The 17,500-nt window shown below is 33.5% G+C and overlaps 2 protein-coding genes across 2 annotated transcripts; both read right to left on the reverse strand.

Moving 5' to 3' along the window:
* Positions 1-1,158: 1,158 nt before the first annotated feature.
* LOC130945116 (protein OVEREXPRESSOR OF CATIONIC PEROXIDASE 3) lies at positions 1,159-9,337 on the reverse strand. The gene is made up of 4 exons (XM_057873798.1): positions 9,052-9,337; positions 8,193-8,567; positions 2,219-2,527; positions 1,159-1,503 (listed from the first exon to the last, which is right to left on the reverse strand). The coding sequence occupies exons 1-4, from the start codon at positions 9,250-9,252 to the stop codon at positions 1,363-1,365; spliced, it is 1,026 nt and encodes a 341-aa protein (XP_057729781.1). The 5' UTR covers positions 9,253-9,337; the 3' UTR covers positions 1,159-1,362.
* Positions 9,338-11,033: 1,696 nt separating this feature from the next.
* On the reverse strand, positions 11,034-14,883 carry LOC130943612 (adenine nucleotide transporter BT1, chloroplastic/mitochondrial-like). The gene is made up of 3 exons (XM_057871556.1): positions 13,729-14,883; positions 11,827-11,988; positions 11,034-11,723 (listed from the first exon to the last, which is right to left on the reverse strand). The coding sequence occupies exons 1-3, from the start codon at positions 14,314-14,316 to the stop codon at positions 11,250-11,252; spliced, it is 1,224 nt and encodes a 407-aa protein (XP_057727539.1). The 5' UTR covers positions 14,317-14,883; the 3' UTR covers positions 11,034-11,249.
* Positions 14,884-17,500: the final 2,617 nt, after the last annotated feature.

Consider the following 17,500-nt stretch of genomic DNA (forward strand, 5'->3'; position numbering starts at 1 on the left):
GATTGGGCAAATGGTACGTGCACACGTGTTAATCTAGGAAATGGACAAGGAGCTACGTAAGATTTGGTTGTCGAAGAGGTACAGGCTGTCTGTCGGAGTTACCTGTTTCTTCCGGTATTACCGGTTGGATTACCGCTGGCTGTCGGTGCCCACGCGATTTTAATTGAAAAGTGGAAATCTACTTCAGCCATGGGAAATTACACGTATACCCCCCAGTGTAAAGAGTTGAGAATTTGAGATTAGAAATTTAGAATAGATTGATCCTACTACTAGTATTAATCGTGGACCGTTACAACTAACACTGAATTTATTTCCTTGAACATATTATATCATATCAATTCTATCCTATTTCTTTTAATATATAAGAAAGATAAATCATTCCTACTACTAATTATTTTATAGAATAAGCGACGAATTAGTTAATGGAGATTGTGACAGAAATAAATTAATCATTGGGAGCACTAGATTGCCGAATGAATTTTTTGTCAATTTTTTACGACTTATACAAGTATACTTATACTAGTTTTGTATAACTAGCATGTGCCTGCCTGCTTGGGATGAGAAATAATTGTATAATCTGTAAAGGAGCTTAGCATACTTTTCCTGAAACTTTTTTTTCTTTTCGTTTTTTGAGGGAAAATACTCGAAGATATGTATTATATATTTCTGGAGATGTAGAACATTTTATGTGGATTCTATATCCTGTTGTTAAATAATTTTATATTTTGTATGTATATATATCATTTATATTTTGATAATAAATCTGCAAAGCATGATGTCGATGAATTCAAGCAGTATATTTTATGAAATTAAATATCTTTACTTACACTTTGGGAGAGAGGAAAAGAAATCCAATAAGTGGTTAAGGGTATTAGTGACGAAAAAAACTAGGTGGGGCTTTTGCCGACACAACTTTCCCAAAAAGCTCAAATGTTAGTTTGACACTTGGTTGGGGTCACCACAATCTCACATAATCTAGTCTTAGTGCAATAATGCTTAAAGCTAAAGAACAAGTTCTTGTTGTGGTTCCTAAACAACCCCTTTGGTTATTTGAGATTGGATCCAAAGGACCAAATTTGTAAGTTGAACATTGTTGAGGTAAATCATATTGAATTGTGCGATAAATCATAACTTAGAAATATTTTGGATACCCACAAATCCATATTAAGCCGATCACATGCTCTGTATATGAAAATCATGAGTGTAAACAATATACCTCTTAACTAATTATATTACATATGTCACTACTTCAACTCACTCCATAAACCTCCCCCAAAACAGATATGAATTAAAAATGGTTGGAGAAACATGTTTTTTTCCTATACAGATTCCATTATAATACATAATCAAAGAAGAAAAAAATCAACTAGTTTCTGATACAGAGCGCTGGTAAGGAACACGATTCTCTGGAACACCCTCCTCAGCACGTTTGTCTTCAAACCACTTAACAACTCTTCTCCGAGGAATGTTGGTTACATGCACTATACTACTTATCATTGCATTCTGCATTCATTGGAATCAATCACAGGTACATTAGAGAATCCAAGTTAACTATCTATGTTCCAAAGATATTAGCAAAATAGTTACAATAACTAGCAAGACTCCTACTACTACTTGAAGATATCAAGCCATAAAATAATGATCGGAACACATGGAAGCTTGAGTAAGATGGGTGTCTCCTTTGCTTTTGATATTTTTCTTAAGGAAAAAGATTGTTTGGACACAAATAAACAAGTTGTGAATGTGCGGTGTTTTCTAGTGAAGGTAAAATGAATACCACATTACTCTATTCTTTTATTAATCCCTCCGTTTCCTTTTGCTATTACCTGTCACATTTTCGTAAATCTGAGGATGACAGATAAAAGAAATAAGGGAGTATCAATCTATCTCAAACTAACATGGACATCTAGTCAAAGCACTGAGAATGAATGAATGAGATTGCTGATTTAACTATACAAGCAACTATGGTAGTTGTCAAGGAAGTTTCCGACCAAAACTAGGAGTAGCTCATAATCATAAAACAAAGAAAATGGTGTTGTTTTGCTCAAGACCAGATAGTTAGTACAAGCAAGCATTAATCAAGTTTGGACCACAAAAGAACTTTTAGCTTAAGACAATGAAGTAAATCAAGTCTCAGAAACTTGAGTGTAATAAACATTTCATTGTCAGTATGGATGATTGTCTTTCATAAAACTTTGTTGAAGCATAGTAAACTTACAGTGGGTCGCTTTGATCTCCTATAAACTTTTTCAAGTGTGTCAACTTGGGCCCTTTTCAATCTCTTTTGTGCAGACCATTTTTGTTGCATGACATGAACTGGTACGTTAGCCTTGTTTCCAGCTTCCACAGGATCTGTTCTTGTTTCTTCGAGAACAATCTCTCTAGGTTTAGTCTCAACGGATATTTCTTTTGGTGTAGGTTCATCAGATATTGATAAACTCATCATCAAAAGATTCGGAGGAGGGTTGCGGAGCAATTCAATAACAAAAGCCCTATCAAGACAAAGCTCAGCAGCAAGATTTTTTATCTGCGACAAATACAAAAGATAAATGTGAGGAACTTACTAGCCGCTAGTCTTTTATGTTAAGTATGAACAACAATACAATGGCTTTACTCCATTATTCCCTCCTTTTTGTTTTCCAATTCATATCTCTTTCTAAAAAGGGAAAAAAAATAATAATCCTAGCTTTAGTCAAGGTATCTGCTAACTAAACAGAGATCCTCTGTAACATAAAGTAAGGAATCACCTTTAAGGTGTGTAAGATTCAGATTTTCGGCAAAAAATAACTTTTGACATAATTGTATAAATTTTATGAAATAATCAGGATTTCAAACAAAGTTGTTATCAGCCCTTTTGACAAAAGCTAAATAGAGTATGTTCTAAGAAACATTATTTTTTGGCATTTTCAACTATATAGCAAAATTAAGTTGTAAAATCACTTGTTTGAAAATCAGAAACAAAACACTCTATTCATGATGCCAAGGTCACTAAGGAAGCATGCAACCCAATTTGGTTGGTCCACCTAGTTTATCAATCTACTAGGAAATCACACTACAGGTAGTTTCTATTATGAAGAACACCCCAGAAAAGCCGGATCCCAAGTAGAACACTCAGAAAAGTGCATCATTTCACTGAGAATATTTGAATTAACTAATGGTTTCTTATACAAAGGATTGTTAGATAATGTATTAGGACCTGATATTTATTTATTTCTGTTTTATGCTTATGTGTATGATTCAGTTAATAGGGTCAAAGTTATTAGTGGCCTCAGAGGCAAGTTAGTTTTTTATTCAGCTAGTTTCTAGTTTTAAGGAAGTGGAGTCCTATTCTTAAGATAGTGGAGTGAGTGGTTAGTTTCCTTTTCTTTCTGTTATTGTATTTAACAGTTTATTGAATAGTGGTAGAGTGTAGTTTTTTTTGCTTCTTCAGTTCTCTAGTGTTCAACTCTCTCTCTCTTTTTCTCTGAACATACAACAGTTCGAGTGTGAGATCTGCAATACATTGCAGAACAGTGAGTGAGAGTGTGTGAGGATTGAGTGAAACAACAACAAATTGGTATCAAGAGCCTTAAGTATCTTAAGGGCTGTGGTGATGGAAGCTTCATCAACAACTATTGGGCTAGCAGGCATTGCTCCTCCAATCCTTGATGGGAGCAATTATCATGTCTGGCAAGTGAGGATGAAAGCATTCCTTGAAGGAGCTGATCTGTGGGAGGCAGTGGAGGATGACTACGTGGTGCCTCCATTGGTTGTCAATCCAACTGCAAATCAACAAAAGCTCTACAAAGAACGTGTGACTAGAAAAGCCAAAGCAAGATCTAGTCTCTATGCTGCTGTTACTCCTATTATTTTTAATAGGATTATGAGTCTAGAATCTGCAAAAGATATTTGGGATTTTTGAAGAAAGAATATGAGGGCAATAAGAAGATTAAAGGAATGAAAGCAATGAACCTTAAAAGGGAGCTAGAAAGAGTGCAGATGAGGGAAAATGAATCAGTTCAAGAATTTGCTAATAAACTCCTAGACTTAACCAATAAATTGGCACTGTTGGGTACTGATCTTGGAGAGGAAAGACTTGTCGAGAAACTCCTGTGTTCTGTACCTGAAAGATTTGAAGCTACTATAGCATCTCTTGAGAACACAAGAGAAATCTCAGAGATGCCATTTGCTGAAGCAGTTAGTGCTCTTCAAGCACAAGAATAAAGGAGGGTACTGAGGAGAGGAGATGAGCCAGTTGAAGGTGCAATGCAGGCTAGGGTGAAGCATGGAAGTGGTGAGAAGAAGAAGCAAGGCAAGCAGTTTGGTGCTCAACAGACCAGTTTTAGTTCAAGTGATGCACAAGTGAGGAAAAGGAGTGATGAAGCCTGCAAACACTGTGGAAAGAAAGGTCATCCTTTCTTTAGGTGTTGGAGAAGACCAAATGTAGTCTGCAGGAAGTGTGGGAAGATGGGGCACATAGAGAGAATCTGCAAAGAAAAGAGCTCTCAACAAGGAGAGGCTCAAGCAGCTGCAGGTGAAGTGGAGCAATTGTTTGCTGCTTCAGGCTTTGTGTCTCAAGTCTCACGTGATGGATGGCTGGTGGACAGTGGCTGTTCCAATCACATGTCAGGAAATGAGGCAATTTTCACTAATATTGACAGATCAGTCAATACTAGAGTGAGAATTGGGAATGGTGATCATCTAGAGGTTGAAGGAAGAGGCAATGTGTTACTTGAAGGCCCTGGAGGAATCAAGCTGATGTCTGATGTCTACTATGTTCCCAAGATAGATCAGAATCTTCTGAGTGTGGGACAGTTAGTTGAGAAGGGCATGAAGATTGTGTTTGATAAGAATGAATGTGCTATTGCAGATGAGGAGGGCAAACTCTTGTTTAGGATCCCTATGCAGAACAAAACATTTGCATTCGATCCTGCAAGCAAAGAGAGCAAAGCTATGGCATGTGTGCAGGGTCAGGAGGAGTTGTGGCATAGAAGGTTGGGTCACTTTCACTATAAGGGATTGCAGTTTATGCAGAGGCATGGTTTAGTTGAAGACTTGCCTCAGTTGGGAAGTGAAGTGTCTGATTGTGAAGTATGTCTGCAAGGGAAGCTAGTAAGGAAGCCATTCCAGAAAACAAGATGGAGGGCCAAGAAGAAGCTTCAACTGGTTCACTCAGATGTTTGTGGGCCTATGCCTGAGGAGTCACTGAACAAAAGCAAGTACTTTGTGACCTTCATTGATGACTGCACAAGATTTTGCTGGGTCTACTTTCTCAAACAAAAGTCAGAAGTTGATGAAGTATTTCTGAGGTTCAAACAAGAGGTGGAGAATGAAGCAAATTGTAAAATAAAGACAGTGAGGAGTGATAATGGTGGTGAGTATACCTCAAAAAGGTTCAAAGCCATCTGTGAGGATTCTGGCATAAAGCAGCAGTTTACAGTTCCTTATACTCCCCAACAAAATGGGGTGAGTGAAAGGAAAAATAGAAGCATTGTGGAGATGGGAAGATGTATGCTACAAGGCAAACAACTACCCAAGAGCTTCTGGGCAGAAGCAGTAAATACTGCTGTCTTCTTGTTGAATAGGTTACCAACCAAAGCTCTCAACAAGCAGACATCATTCGAGGCATGGCACGGGTACAAACCAAAGGTTAGTGGACTAAGAACATTTGGTTGTCTATGCTATTACTTAACTCCTTCAATCAGTAGAGACAAGCTTGATCATAGAGGTGAGGCTGGTATCTTTGTAGGGTATAGTTCTCAGTCTAAAGCCTATAGAGTGTATTGTCCTGATGCACAAAAGATTACTGTGAGTAGAGATGTGATTTTTGTGAAGATAAAAATTGGGAGAGGGCAGTATTTGAAAAGAAAATGGCTGACAATATTGTAGTTGAAGCTAATGTGCAGAATGAGGATGAGTTAAATGAGGAAGCAGATCTACAGAATGAGTGTGAGCTGATTGAAGATGAATTGATTGATCATTTGCCTATGCGAGGTACAAGACCACTGGCAGAGGTCTATGCCAGATGTAATGTGGCTCTCCTAGAACCAGGAACAGTTGAGGAAGCAAAAGGAAGTGTGGAGTGGGCCTCAGCTATGAAAGAAGAACTGAGCATGATCAACAAGAACAACACATGGCAACTTGTATCTAAGCCTGATCACAAGAAGACTATAGGTGTCAAATGGGTTTTTAAGACAAAATTGAACCCAAATGGCACTGTGAACAAGTATAAAGCCAGGTTGGTTGTGAAGGGATATGCTCAAGTGAGTGGGGTGGACTACTCTGAAACTTTTGCTCCGGTTGCTCGCATGGATACCATCAGATTGCTACTAGCTGTTGCTGCACAGAAAAGGTGGACCATCTATCAGCTGGATGTGAAATCAGCTTTCCTAAATGGTGACCTATCTGAGGACATCTATGTAGACCAACCAGAAGGATTTGTTGTTAAAGGCCATGAAGACAAAGTGTATAAGCTGAGGAAAGCCTTGTATGGGCTGAAACAAGCTCCCAGGGCTTGGTATAGCAAAATTGATTGTTATCTACATCAGCTTGGGTTCCAAAAGAGTCTAAGTGAAGTCACTCTGTACTACAAACAGAGTGAGAGAGGCCTTGTGGTGGTGTCTATCTATGTCGATGATCTGCTTGTTACAGGAGAGGAGGAGAGTGAGATAGTGAAGCTGAAGGTAGGACTGATGAAGCAGTTTGAGATGACAGATTTGGGGAGAATGTCTTACTTTCTTGGCATGGAGATTCAGCAAAAAGAAGGTGAGATATTCATCTGTCAGAAAAAGTACATCAGAGAGGTCCTAAAGAGGTTTGAAATGGGAGAATGCAAGACAGTCACTACTCCTGTTAATCAGAAAGAGAAGTTAAGCAAGAGTAATGTGCAGAATTCTGAGCATGAGAATGAGTACAGAAGTCTAGTAGGCTGTCTAATGTATTTAACAGCTACTAGGCCTGACATTCAGTATGCAGTGAGTATTCTATCGAGGTTCCTTCATTGTGCAGCTAAGGAACATCTTACTGCAGCAAAAAGGGTGTTGAGATATCTAAAGGGGACTCAAAGTTATGGTGTGAAATTCAAAGCAGTTCCTGAGATGAAGCTGGTTGGTTTTGTAGATAGTGACTGGGGTGGTTCGGTGGAAGACATGAAAAGCACAACGGGTTTCTGTTTTTCACTTGGATCAGGTTGTTTTTCCTGGAGCTCAAAGAAGCAGGAAGTTGTAGCACAGTCTACAGCTGAAGCTGAATTTGTGGCTGCAACTGCAGCTGCAAAGCATGCAGTATGGCTCAGGAAGTTACTCTGTGATTTGGGGCTGCAAGAGAAAAGATCAACTGTGTTGTATGTGGACAATCAAGCTGCAATTGCAATTGCTCAGAATCCAGTCTTTCATGGCAAGACTAAACACTTCAAGCTGAGATTCTATTATCTGCGTGAAGCACAACAGGAGGAAGAGGTGGAGCTGAAGTATTGCAAGACAGATAATCAGATAGCTGATGTCTTCACCAAGCCTCTTGCTGTTAGTCGATTTAGTCAATTGATTCATGAAGTTGGAATGTGTCCAGGTCTCTAATCCAAGGAGGAGAAATGTTAGATAATGTATTAGGACCTGATATTTATTTATTTCTGTTTTATGCTTATGTGTATGATTCAGTTAATAGGGTCAAAGTTATTAGTGGCCTCAGAGGCAAGTTAGTTTTTTATTCAGCTAGTTTCTAGTTTTAAGGAAGTGGAGTCCTATTCTTAAGATAGTGGAGTGAGTGGTTAGTTTCCTTTTCTTTCTGTTATTGTATTTAACAGTTTATTGAATAGTGGTAGAGTGTAGTTTTTTTTGCTTCTTCAGTTCTCTAGTGTTCAACTCTCTCTCTCTTTTTCTCTGAACATACAACAGTTCGAGTGTGAGATCTGCAATACATTGCAGAACAGTGAGTGAGAGTGTGTGAGGATTGAGTGAAACAACAACAAGGATTGACATTATTCCACAATGATTTCAGTTCCACAAATGCGACATGAGGAGGATCATGCTAATGAAAATGGCACACCCTACAGGCAATTCAAGAACGAAGACAACAATAACCTTCTGCAAACTTAATCAAATAACCTCATGATCTCATATTACTTCACTACTCATACAAAGAGAAGATATCAGAACAATTGAAAGGAGTTTAGCTAAAGAATTTCACAAAAGATAAAGTAGTTAAGGGACACTGACACTTGTTTTTCTGCGGCCAGCCTTCAAAGCCCTAGCCAATTTCTTCATTTGCCAAGTTCTAAGCATAGGCACACCGTCTTCTTCATCATCTTCTTCTTCTTGTTCTTCTTCACTATCACTAGCATCAGTTTCAGCATGAATTACATCTGGATTTAACGTTTCGGCATCAAATTCCCCCAATGCACCTTCCAACTCACGTTCTAACAAAGCAAGTTCCTCTTCAGTTATCTCATCATCATCATCATCATTGCTACCACCTTTCAACAAATTATCCTTTTTGAGATCCTCTTCGAGTTGCTTGAACAGCAACTCAAAAGCATCCTCCTCCTCATCCTCATCATTACCCTTTGTACCATGATCACGTAACAACTTTTTCTGCACCCCAAAAAAAAAAAAGGAAAAATTAGTGGAACCATTTCCTGAGCAGCACACAATTGTTTGCATAAAAGATATCTGCAAATAATCAAATTAACAAGCACAAAATAGGTTCTAGAAAACCGTTATGAACCATCTCTACTAACCGCGTAAGCACAAAATGATTTTTTTTTCTTTTGGTTACTACAAAATGATTATTTTACATCTAACAATTCAACACTCCAAATATATATGATATATTATATCACAAGAAATGAAACAGGACCAACCAATCACATAAGTTAGTTTGCAATATTGGATATCTTAGAGTAATCAAATTAACAAACACAAAATAGGCCCTAAATTTTTTTTTTTTTGCATATATCTATACTAAAATACTAATTCTACGCTCCAAATATGATACATTATGTACGAATTACAAAAGAGTGAAGGAAAAAAAAGAGTAATTGTGTTAATTAATTTATTGTAAGTGAATTTGTTTGACCTTGTTTTTGTTGCTCTTGTTCTTGTTGTTGGCGGCGGCTAGTGCGGGGCAGAGTGTGCGGCGGCGAGAAGGGAGGAGGAGAGAGCGGAAGAGTGGGGTGCGGTGGAAGGGGAGAGTGAGTGGAAGATTGTGAGAGTGAGAAGAAAGAGCAGGACTCGATAATAAGCATCGAAACACGGTCGTTGATGGAGTCACCGTCATGGTTCTTCTTCTATGCTTCGTTGTTGTTATGTGGGTTTTATGATCTTTTTATCTTCTCACCCTCTCATAACAAGAACAACTAATTATCTCAGAGAGGGCTTTTCACCTTGGGAAAAGATACGAGTCAATGGAATATTCAATCCTGCTACGTTACCAACTCTTATTTATAATTGTGTTTAATAGATGTGTTTTTGTGGATGTATCTAATAAAAATGTCTTTTTTATAACTGTGTTTAATAGAAGTATCTTTATAGATATATTTTTTAGATGTGTCTGTTTATATATGTATTTAAAATATAATAATTAATCATTGTTAGCAATAAGTTGGCAGATAATATGTTAGTACCCTATACTTTTCCTTTGTACAATATGTATAATAGAAGTTTAAGAATGTCCAATTCAATATTAAAGATATAATCATTAGTGTTTTCCATCGGCTTAAGCTTTTAGATGAGTAATTTTATGACATAAGATATAGCCCGACGGTTATTTTAAATAGTATGAATGATGTTCATTTTGTAACTCATATAATCCATACAAATATTCTATTGGCTCTCTAACAGGACTCACTTACTTTTCAGATTTTCTTTTTTCTTTTTTTCACTAATTATAAGATAAATTCTTAAAATAAGTTTTTTTAATTGAAAATTTACTTTTAATACATTCAATTAAATGCCTTCTTACCAGTAAAAATAAGATTTAATTACCGTCTCTATAATTTTACTAAATTTGCAATTAGATTTCTTTTCTTTTTAATTGGTTCCTACATTATTTTTAATTTTATAATCAGGTTCTTTTCATGTTAAAAATATTAAAATTAACAAATATTTTTCTCAAAAATATGTAGTCAAAAATCTAATTAAATTCTTAATTGTAGATATCTTTAGTTTACGAAAAAATATTAATCAATTCTAATATTTTTTATATTAGAAACTAATAACAAAATTAAAAATAGTATAAGGACTCAATTAAAAAAATTATAAAAACTTAATTATAAATCTAATAAAACTATGAAAATTAATAGAATAATTAAACATAATAATAATTATATTTTATTTTCACGAATTAATTTTGATATGCTACCGTGTAAAATATTTTATATTAATATTTAATTATATTCATTTGTTTGAAATCAGTTAGTTTTGTGATATGTTATTACATAATTAGTTGTATATGCAAATCTATTTTAAAATGATAATACATTAAAATTAAATTTTATAAATAATTATCTAAAAGAATGGTTAAATTTTTTGGCTACTTTTCTCCAACTGAGATAATCTTTTATAGGTATCGAGTCATCTTTTTTATAGTTGGTTTTATCAAAAGTTCAAATTTTGTGTTCACATGATAACTTTTCACCCATGCTGATAGACATTAATACAATCTTTCACCATAAGAGCTTTTTAAGAATTCAATTTTCTCACTACGTTAAAGTTTGTTTAATCCATTTCCGCTGAGGTAACTTATTGAATAATATTCATTAGATATTTTGTGACTGCATTTTTGCGTTTTATAGTTATAGAAATAGAAGTGGGCAAGAAATATTTATAAGGTACCCACCATTATTTTTAGTGAGACATCACCAGTCACAACAATTCATAGGATTAAACAGAAGATTCCTCAGAATATGATGTGCAAACCACCAATTATTAAGCTCATTCTTTGTTTTCCGTCAACTACATGCAGATCTTAAAGTATGTCACTCACATTTTACAAAATGCAAGAGGTCAGATATACTCTAAAGTTTAAAAGTAAGGTTAGTAAATGAGAAAACCAAGATACAACTAAATGCTCAATTGTAACAGAGTTGATAAACAAAAAACCAAAACCTTTATTCCATTCTCAATTGCTTAAAAATATGATCTGTTGGTAAAAAGGAAAATTCCAGTAATGTAAGAAGAAAACAAGAATAAGTTAACTGAATAAGCAAAAAACCAAGTATTCACTTCGGCCTCTTGAGAAATCAAAAAAAAAAATCAGCACTTGACCTCATCATGTTACGCCTCTTCATCGTCGTCTACCAATATCCTCTTGCATGCTTCATAGCACATGAAAGAGATTCCCGCAGCCGGCACTAATTTCATGCAACTAGGCCCGAGCCCTCTATATAAACCGGGAATCCCTTCGTGTTCTAGTATGCTTGCAAGGGCATGAATCACATTTTTGTAAACTTGTCTTCCACTCAGAGCTCCCACTTGCATATGCTTGCGAGCCACCTCAAGTGGAAACGTTGCACTGCTTGAGATAGCACCGGCTGCCGATCCAATCAAAAGGGTTTCAATGTTACCAATCTTTTCTTGCTTAAAAATCTTCCGGTATGCTTTCCGTAAGGTGTCATAGGCAAAGTAATTGGTGGCAGCATACGGAATGACTCCAATAAGACTGGGGGCAAGGCCTCTATAAAGTTCCGCTGGACCCTCCTCTCGAATAATTTTCAAGAATGCATCGAGTAGACCATTGTAAACATCTCTCTGCAAAGTTATTGACATGGGTTTATTGTTTTTCCCTTTTAGTTTTAGGTAGTGTCAAAGAATATATATGGGAAAGCTAGCTCTTTTAAATTTATGTATATACCTGGATAGTTAGTCGAGTTTTGACCAACTCGAGAGGATATGTGCATATAGTTGAACTCACTCCGGCACAGGCACCTGCAATCAATGATGCAGGAATAGGAACTTTAGGCTGTTCCCCGGGCTTTGGTGATAGGTTCTTGTTAACTGTATCATAAGCAAATAGCTGCAGAAAATGGGTAAAAATATAGTGAGACTCTTAAAAGGTATTATGCTATACTTGATTGCCGTTTGATGGAAAAAATAATAATCTTCACAATTAGAATCATGAATTTCCAACATAATAGTATAAAGAAAACATTTTTTCTATCTCTGGGAAATCAATTGTATACATGGCTCCAAAACACACACACACACAGGGAAATGAGTAAAAAAAGTTTAAAATTTCTATAGTTTGGAAGTTTGAAAATTCTGAGATTATATGCGTCTCGTCTTCTTGGAGCAATATGTATACAAAATTACAAATACTCTTCTCAATGTACTTGGGCATTGCAATTATGTAGGTACTTTGGCATTCAGTAAATCAAACTAAATTAAGGAATTGCATTGAATACCTAGTGTCTGGTTAGCTTGAAGCTAAGTGACTTGCGTTTTAAGAAAATATTTGCTAATTAGATCATAAACCATACATCATACTTAAGAGTTAAGACCAGGGTAATTAAGAGTAACTACCATTCATAAAACTGGTAAACATCTATGGGATAAAATGGGAAGTTTGGCCTCTATTTTGGGTGAAACTCATGATCTTTTTATAGGATTTTCTCTCTCAGGAATGTTGAGAGATTGGAAAACTACGATCCATTTGATTGCTTTTTCTTTTCTCTTCCTTTCCTTTGTTTTCTACTTCTGTATGGAGGATCTCTTGTCCTCTCATCTTCTTGTACTATTGTTCTTCCCTTCTTATTGGTAATCTTTTTAATTTCTTTAGAAAGAAAGAAATGTTACAGATTTAGAGGCGAATACCTCATAAATATCACCCTTTGAATTCACAAATTAATTCAAGTGCATTAGTATGGTTGACTTATCAAATTTGACGAAACTTTAATGCACAGAAACCTGTGTAGCTTAAATTAAAAAGAACACAATTTAAGGGGTAAGTACTACATGGAGCCAATTGAAGATAGACAGCAACATGGAAAGCATATAATGGTCTTTTGAGCCAAAATCTTCAGTGAGTGAAGATCTTAAAGAGTGTGAACATTGAAAATTTAGAATCACATGAACTCACAAAAAAAGGGGCAAAAGTTAACATAAATTACATATTTAGATGTATTGTGCTTCAGCTATATGAAAACTTTTGTGATTCTATATCATAGCTTATAGACTCTCACTCAATTTCCTTCTCTCCATATAAAAGATGATGCATTAATCTGACTTTTTTTGTTGACACGACTGCCACAGAAACTAGTCTAGGAAAAGTTACCGTCATCAAATCATTAAGTAAAAATATGAGACTGAGTCTCTTTGGAGGAGTTTGATGGAATTTGAGTGAGTCCCACTTATTAGCTGTACACACGAAGTCTTTAATTCAATAATTTCATGGTACTATCCAAAACCATCAGCAGATTTGGGAATATGCCATCCATGAAACTTAACATTAGCAGAACACAGACTTCTAATACGGTTCGTAGTTAGTACAACATTAGAAAAAGAAAATCCAAAATTTATAGCCTAACTCATCAGCGGTCATGATTATATATGAACTTTGAGCAATGGTAAAACATATTTAATACTAAATCTATGGCATCAAGAAATGCACAAACCAATAGAAGAGTAAATAAAAAATACAACACTTGGCATCAAAATGAACAATTGACAAGCAAATAGCTTTAACACCATATCAGGACAGTAATCAAATAACCCCAAAACTGAAATTTCAACCGAATAAAGCAAAAGTGTGAATTACCTCAATAGCCTTGCTAGGTGCAACCCGAATGACATTAACAAAATTACCCCTAAACAACCCTGTCCATCCATCAGTCTTCATGATATTATGGAACACCTCAGTGGTGGAATGGCCACTGCTTCCAACCATCAAGTGAGTCCTTATAGTCTCCAATGGTGCCACTGCGGTTCGCGAAATAGCGCCTGCAATTGCCCCACTGAAAAGCCTCCTCAGAGAAGGGTTCCTGATCCTAACCTTCAATTTAAGGCCACTCCTTTTCTTCTTAGCCTTAACCCCTTCTTCCCCTTCCTCAAAGAACTGAACTTTCCCAAGACACTGAACATACTTAACGTACAAATCATTGAAGGGTAGTTTCAAACCACCGTTGTCATTGTCACGTGAATCAGAATCAGCTGAAGAAGAAGGATTTGGTTGTTGAACACCAAAACCCATGGTACCCATTTGGCCAACGCTTGCAAACAAGCCTCCTGGGTGGTAATAGGAACCTTGTTGTTGTTCTTGGAGGCTCCATTGAGAACCCAAATTGGAAACAGAGAAAAAAAACCCATCATTCTTTTCGTCGAATAGTTGGTGTCCCTTCTTACCCATCAACCAAAATAAGAACCTTACGTAATAAAGTTTTGATTTTTAATTGATGGGTTTCTAGGGTTTAAGGGATGAGATGAGGGGCGGAAAGAAGTCTATGTCACAAACATGTTTTCATTTTTTTTTAGGGAGATTGTGAAATAGACATTGTATGAAGGAAAGGAGAAAGAATAAGAAGAAAAAGGAGGGTTGGTAGAGAGAGAATGTGTTATGTGTGTGCGTCTGTCTTGCAATATCCTACGTTAGAAAATGGGAATTGGAATCTGAGATTTTGATTTTCTGTTGGGTGGAGACACTGAGCTTCAGCTTCTTATTTGGCTCTTTGGTGGTTTGAGTAGTTAGGTATTTTTGCCTGCACTCCTTTCTCTTGCTGTGACCAAATCACCAAACCCTCATTTTTCTATTATTATTTTACTTCTATGAAACGAGAATGACACGACAATATCATGAGATAATTTGCACGCCCATCAAAAAAATGAGATAATTTGCACACGGATATGGGATGAAAGCGGACGGTTCACTCGGATTATTGAGAATGGATTTGGATCTTATAAGGTAAGGGAGTTGGTAAAATACTAAAAATAGTAAATTAAAGGGTTAATTATTATTAATTTTATAATTTAAATTTAATTAAGATGCGTCTAAAAGTATATAATAAATTTATTATTAATAAAAATATAAAAATATAAATATATTAAAAATTTAAAGGTGTATTTAGTTTGTATTTTTTTTTGTTTTTATTTTTAGTATTTTCTGTTTTTTAAATTTTATTAAAAAATAGTAAAAATAATAAAATCCTATTTTTTGTTTTCACTTCGAACTTTTACTCTTTTTTTATAAAATTAAAAAAATACTGAAAATAAAAATTAAAAATAAAAATACAAACTAAACGTTTTTATTAAATGTTTTATATTTTCAATAAAAAAAATTTATTTTGTAATCTTAACATGTATCTTAAGAGCACATAATAAATAAATTCTTATCATTTTTATAAAATGTGTATGCTACTATTTAACTAATATATATTTTCGTACTCTAGGATAATATATGAAAATATATGAACTTTTTAATTAAAAAAATAAACATAAAACATATGTAGAAATTATCACGGTAAATATCTTATAAAGTTATAATTAAAATTAAAATTTGTCGGTTTTTAATGTTAAAAACATTAAAAATAATTAATATTTTTTTAACTAATTTGAGATAATTAAGTGGTTATTTTATTCATCTATTTAAGTAAATATCAGAAATTTAAATTTTTTCTTGTGTATAGTAATTTATTAAGTAGTTGCAGACTCTTAAATAGATCTCCAATTTACAGTAGATTAGTTTCAATCTATCGAGTCGAAAAATATTATGAAAAAAAATAGTATTTGCCTTTGTCTTTAAAGTCTACCAAGTTAAAAAATACCATGAAAAAATTTGTATTTGCCTTTAAAGCAGAACAATTACTTATTGATAGCAATATTTATGGAAATTTGTCTTTGTTAAAAATTATCTAGGATAATTTTATTTGTTGGCATCATATTTATTCTTGAAATTAAGGCAATATGATCAATGTTTTAACTTGTTAAAATTTTACATTTTATGGTATGATTTTTAAGTTTCCAAACTTGTAGATCTATATCGTTATAAAAGCTATTGAATATTTGAATTAGTTAATATTTCTTAATAACATCAAAGAAATACTATCTTTGAGTATTAGTTTATGTAAACAGAATCATAACAATTTTTATTGTTCAATAATTTATTCTATTAAAAAATAAATTATTATCACCAAAATGGGTAAATATATATATATATATATTCTAATTTTTTAGTATTTAGTAATAATTATTGTTAAAAAATAAATAATCATATTATCTTACAATATGATATATAAAATATTTTTTATTTTAAAATTAACTCTGATTAGTGACATAAAATTTAAAATATATTTTTTTATTTTTTGCTCAAATTTAAATTTGAATTCAAAATTAATCAATAACTCATTTTTTTTAATTTTAGTAACAAAACCAAAATGAGTTAAGTGCAAAATATTAAGTATTTAATGGTTTTAATCATTTAAATTTTAATTACAAAAAATTATATTAGAAATTAATTATAACTTGACAATCAATAATATATATATTGGTACGTAAATAATAATATATAATTTATTTTTTTTTTTTTTTGACAAGACTAATGTATAATTTATTGAGAGTTAATTTATTGTCTAAACTTTTTTTATAAACTTTGTAGTATTTAAATATAATGACTTTATTTTTTATTATTTAATAAATTATCTACAATTTTTTATTATTTAATTAACTTAATTAATAATTTTTATTATTATTTTTCTACCAACAAAATATCAGTTTATACTATTTATATATTTTTCAATATAAATAAATAAATAGGTATCTATACTATTATGTTTATTATCCTAGACGATGGATAAAGTTATTTATTTTGTATTTTAAATAATATAAATAACTTCTCGTTTTTTAAATTTATTAATTTATCCATTAAGAGAAAAAAATTTATGCAATAAATTATATGTTATAAAAATTAAATGATTTATACATAAATTTACTATATGATCTTTTTTACAAAAAATAAAAAATATTTATCATATATAATAATTTTTTATATATGCAATGCTATGTATATATTAAGATAACCTATTTTAATTATGTGAATAATTATTGTTATTTTTATTTTTTTATTATATTAGTAAATAATATTTAAAACTAAAAAAAAAAGAAAAAATAAATAATTAAAAACGTTTTTAATTTGAATAAAAATATTTTAAATATATCCAACTTTTATATATACTAAATGTTATAATATTTAATAGTATAGTATTTAGTATAGCAATAGCTCAAATATTAATTCAAGATATGTTTGTGTTCATACCCTGGCCCAATGTTAAGGGCTCAAGACCAATCGAAAGGCCTGATCCACTAGGTTAAGCCTATCGAAGCACCCACCTCCATCCAAGAGGTCGGTGTTAACCCCGACTTGGTATGAAGAAGTCGGTTGCGAGATTAGCTGGCAGATAAATACTCATTCAAATGAGTAACCGCCCCTGAAATCTCTCCAACCACTTCATAAAGCCATATCTTAACCTCCCTAAGATAATGGGACGGTTATTATCCTAAAGATACGGCACTACTCCAACGGTGGTTATTGGCTCACCACT

This window comes from Arachis stenosperma, chromosome 8 (genome assembly GCF_014773155.1).
Source record: "Arachis stenosperma cultivar V10309 chromosome 8, arast.V10309.gnm1.PFL2, whole genome shotgun sequence".
Taxonomy (NCBI): domain Eukaryota; kingdom Viridiplantae; phylum Streptophyta; class Magnoliopsida; order Fabales; family Fabaceae; genus Arachis; species Arachis stenosperma.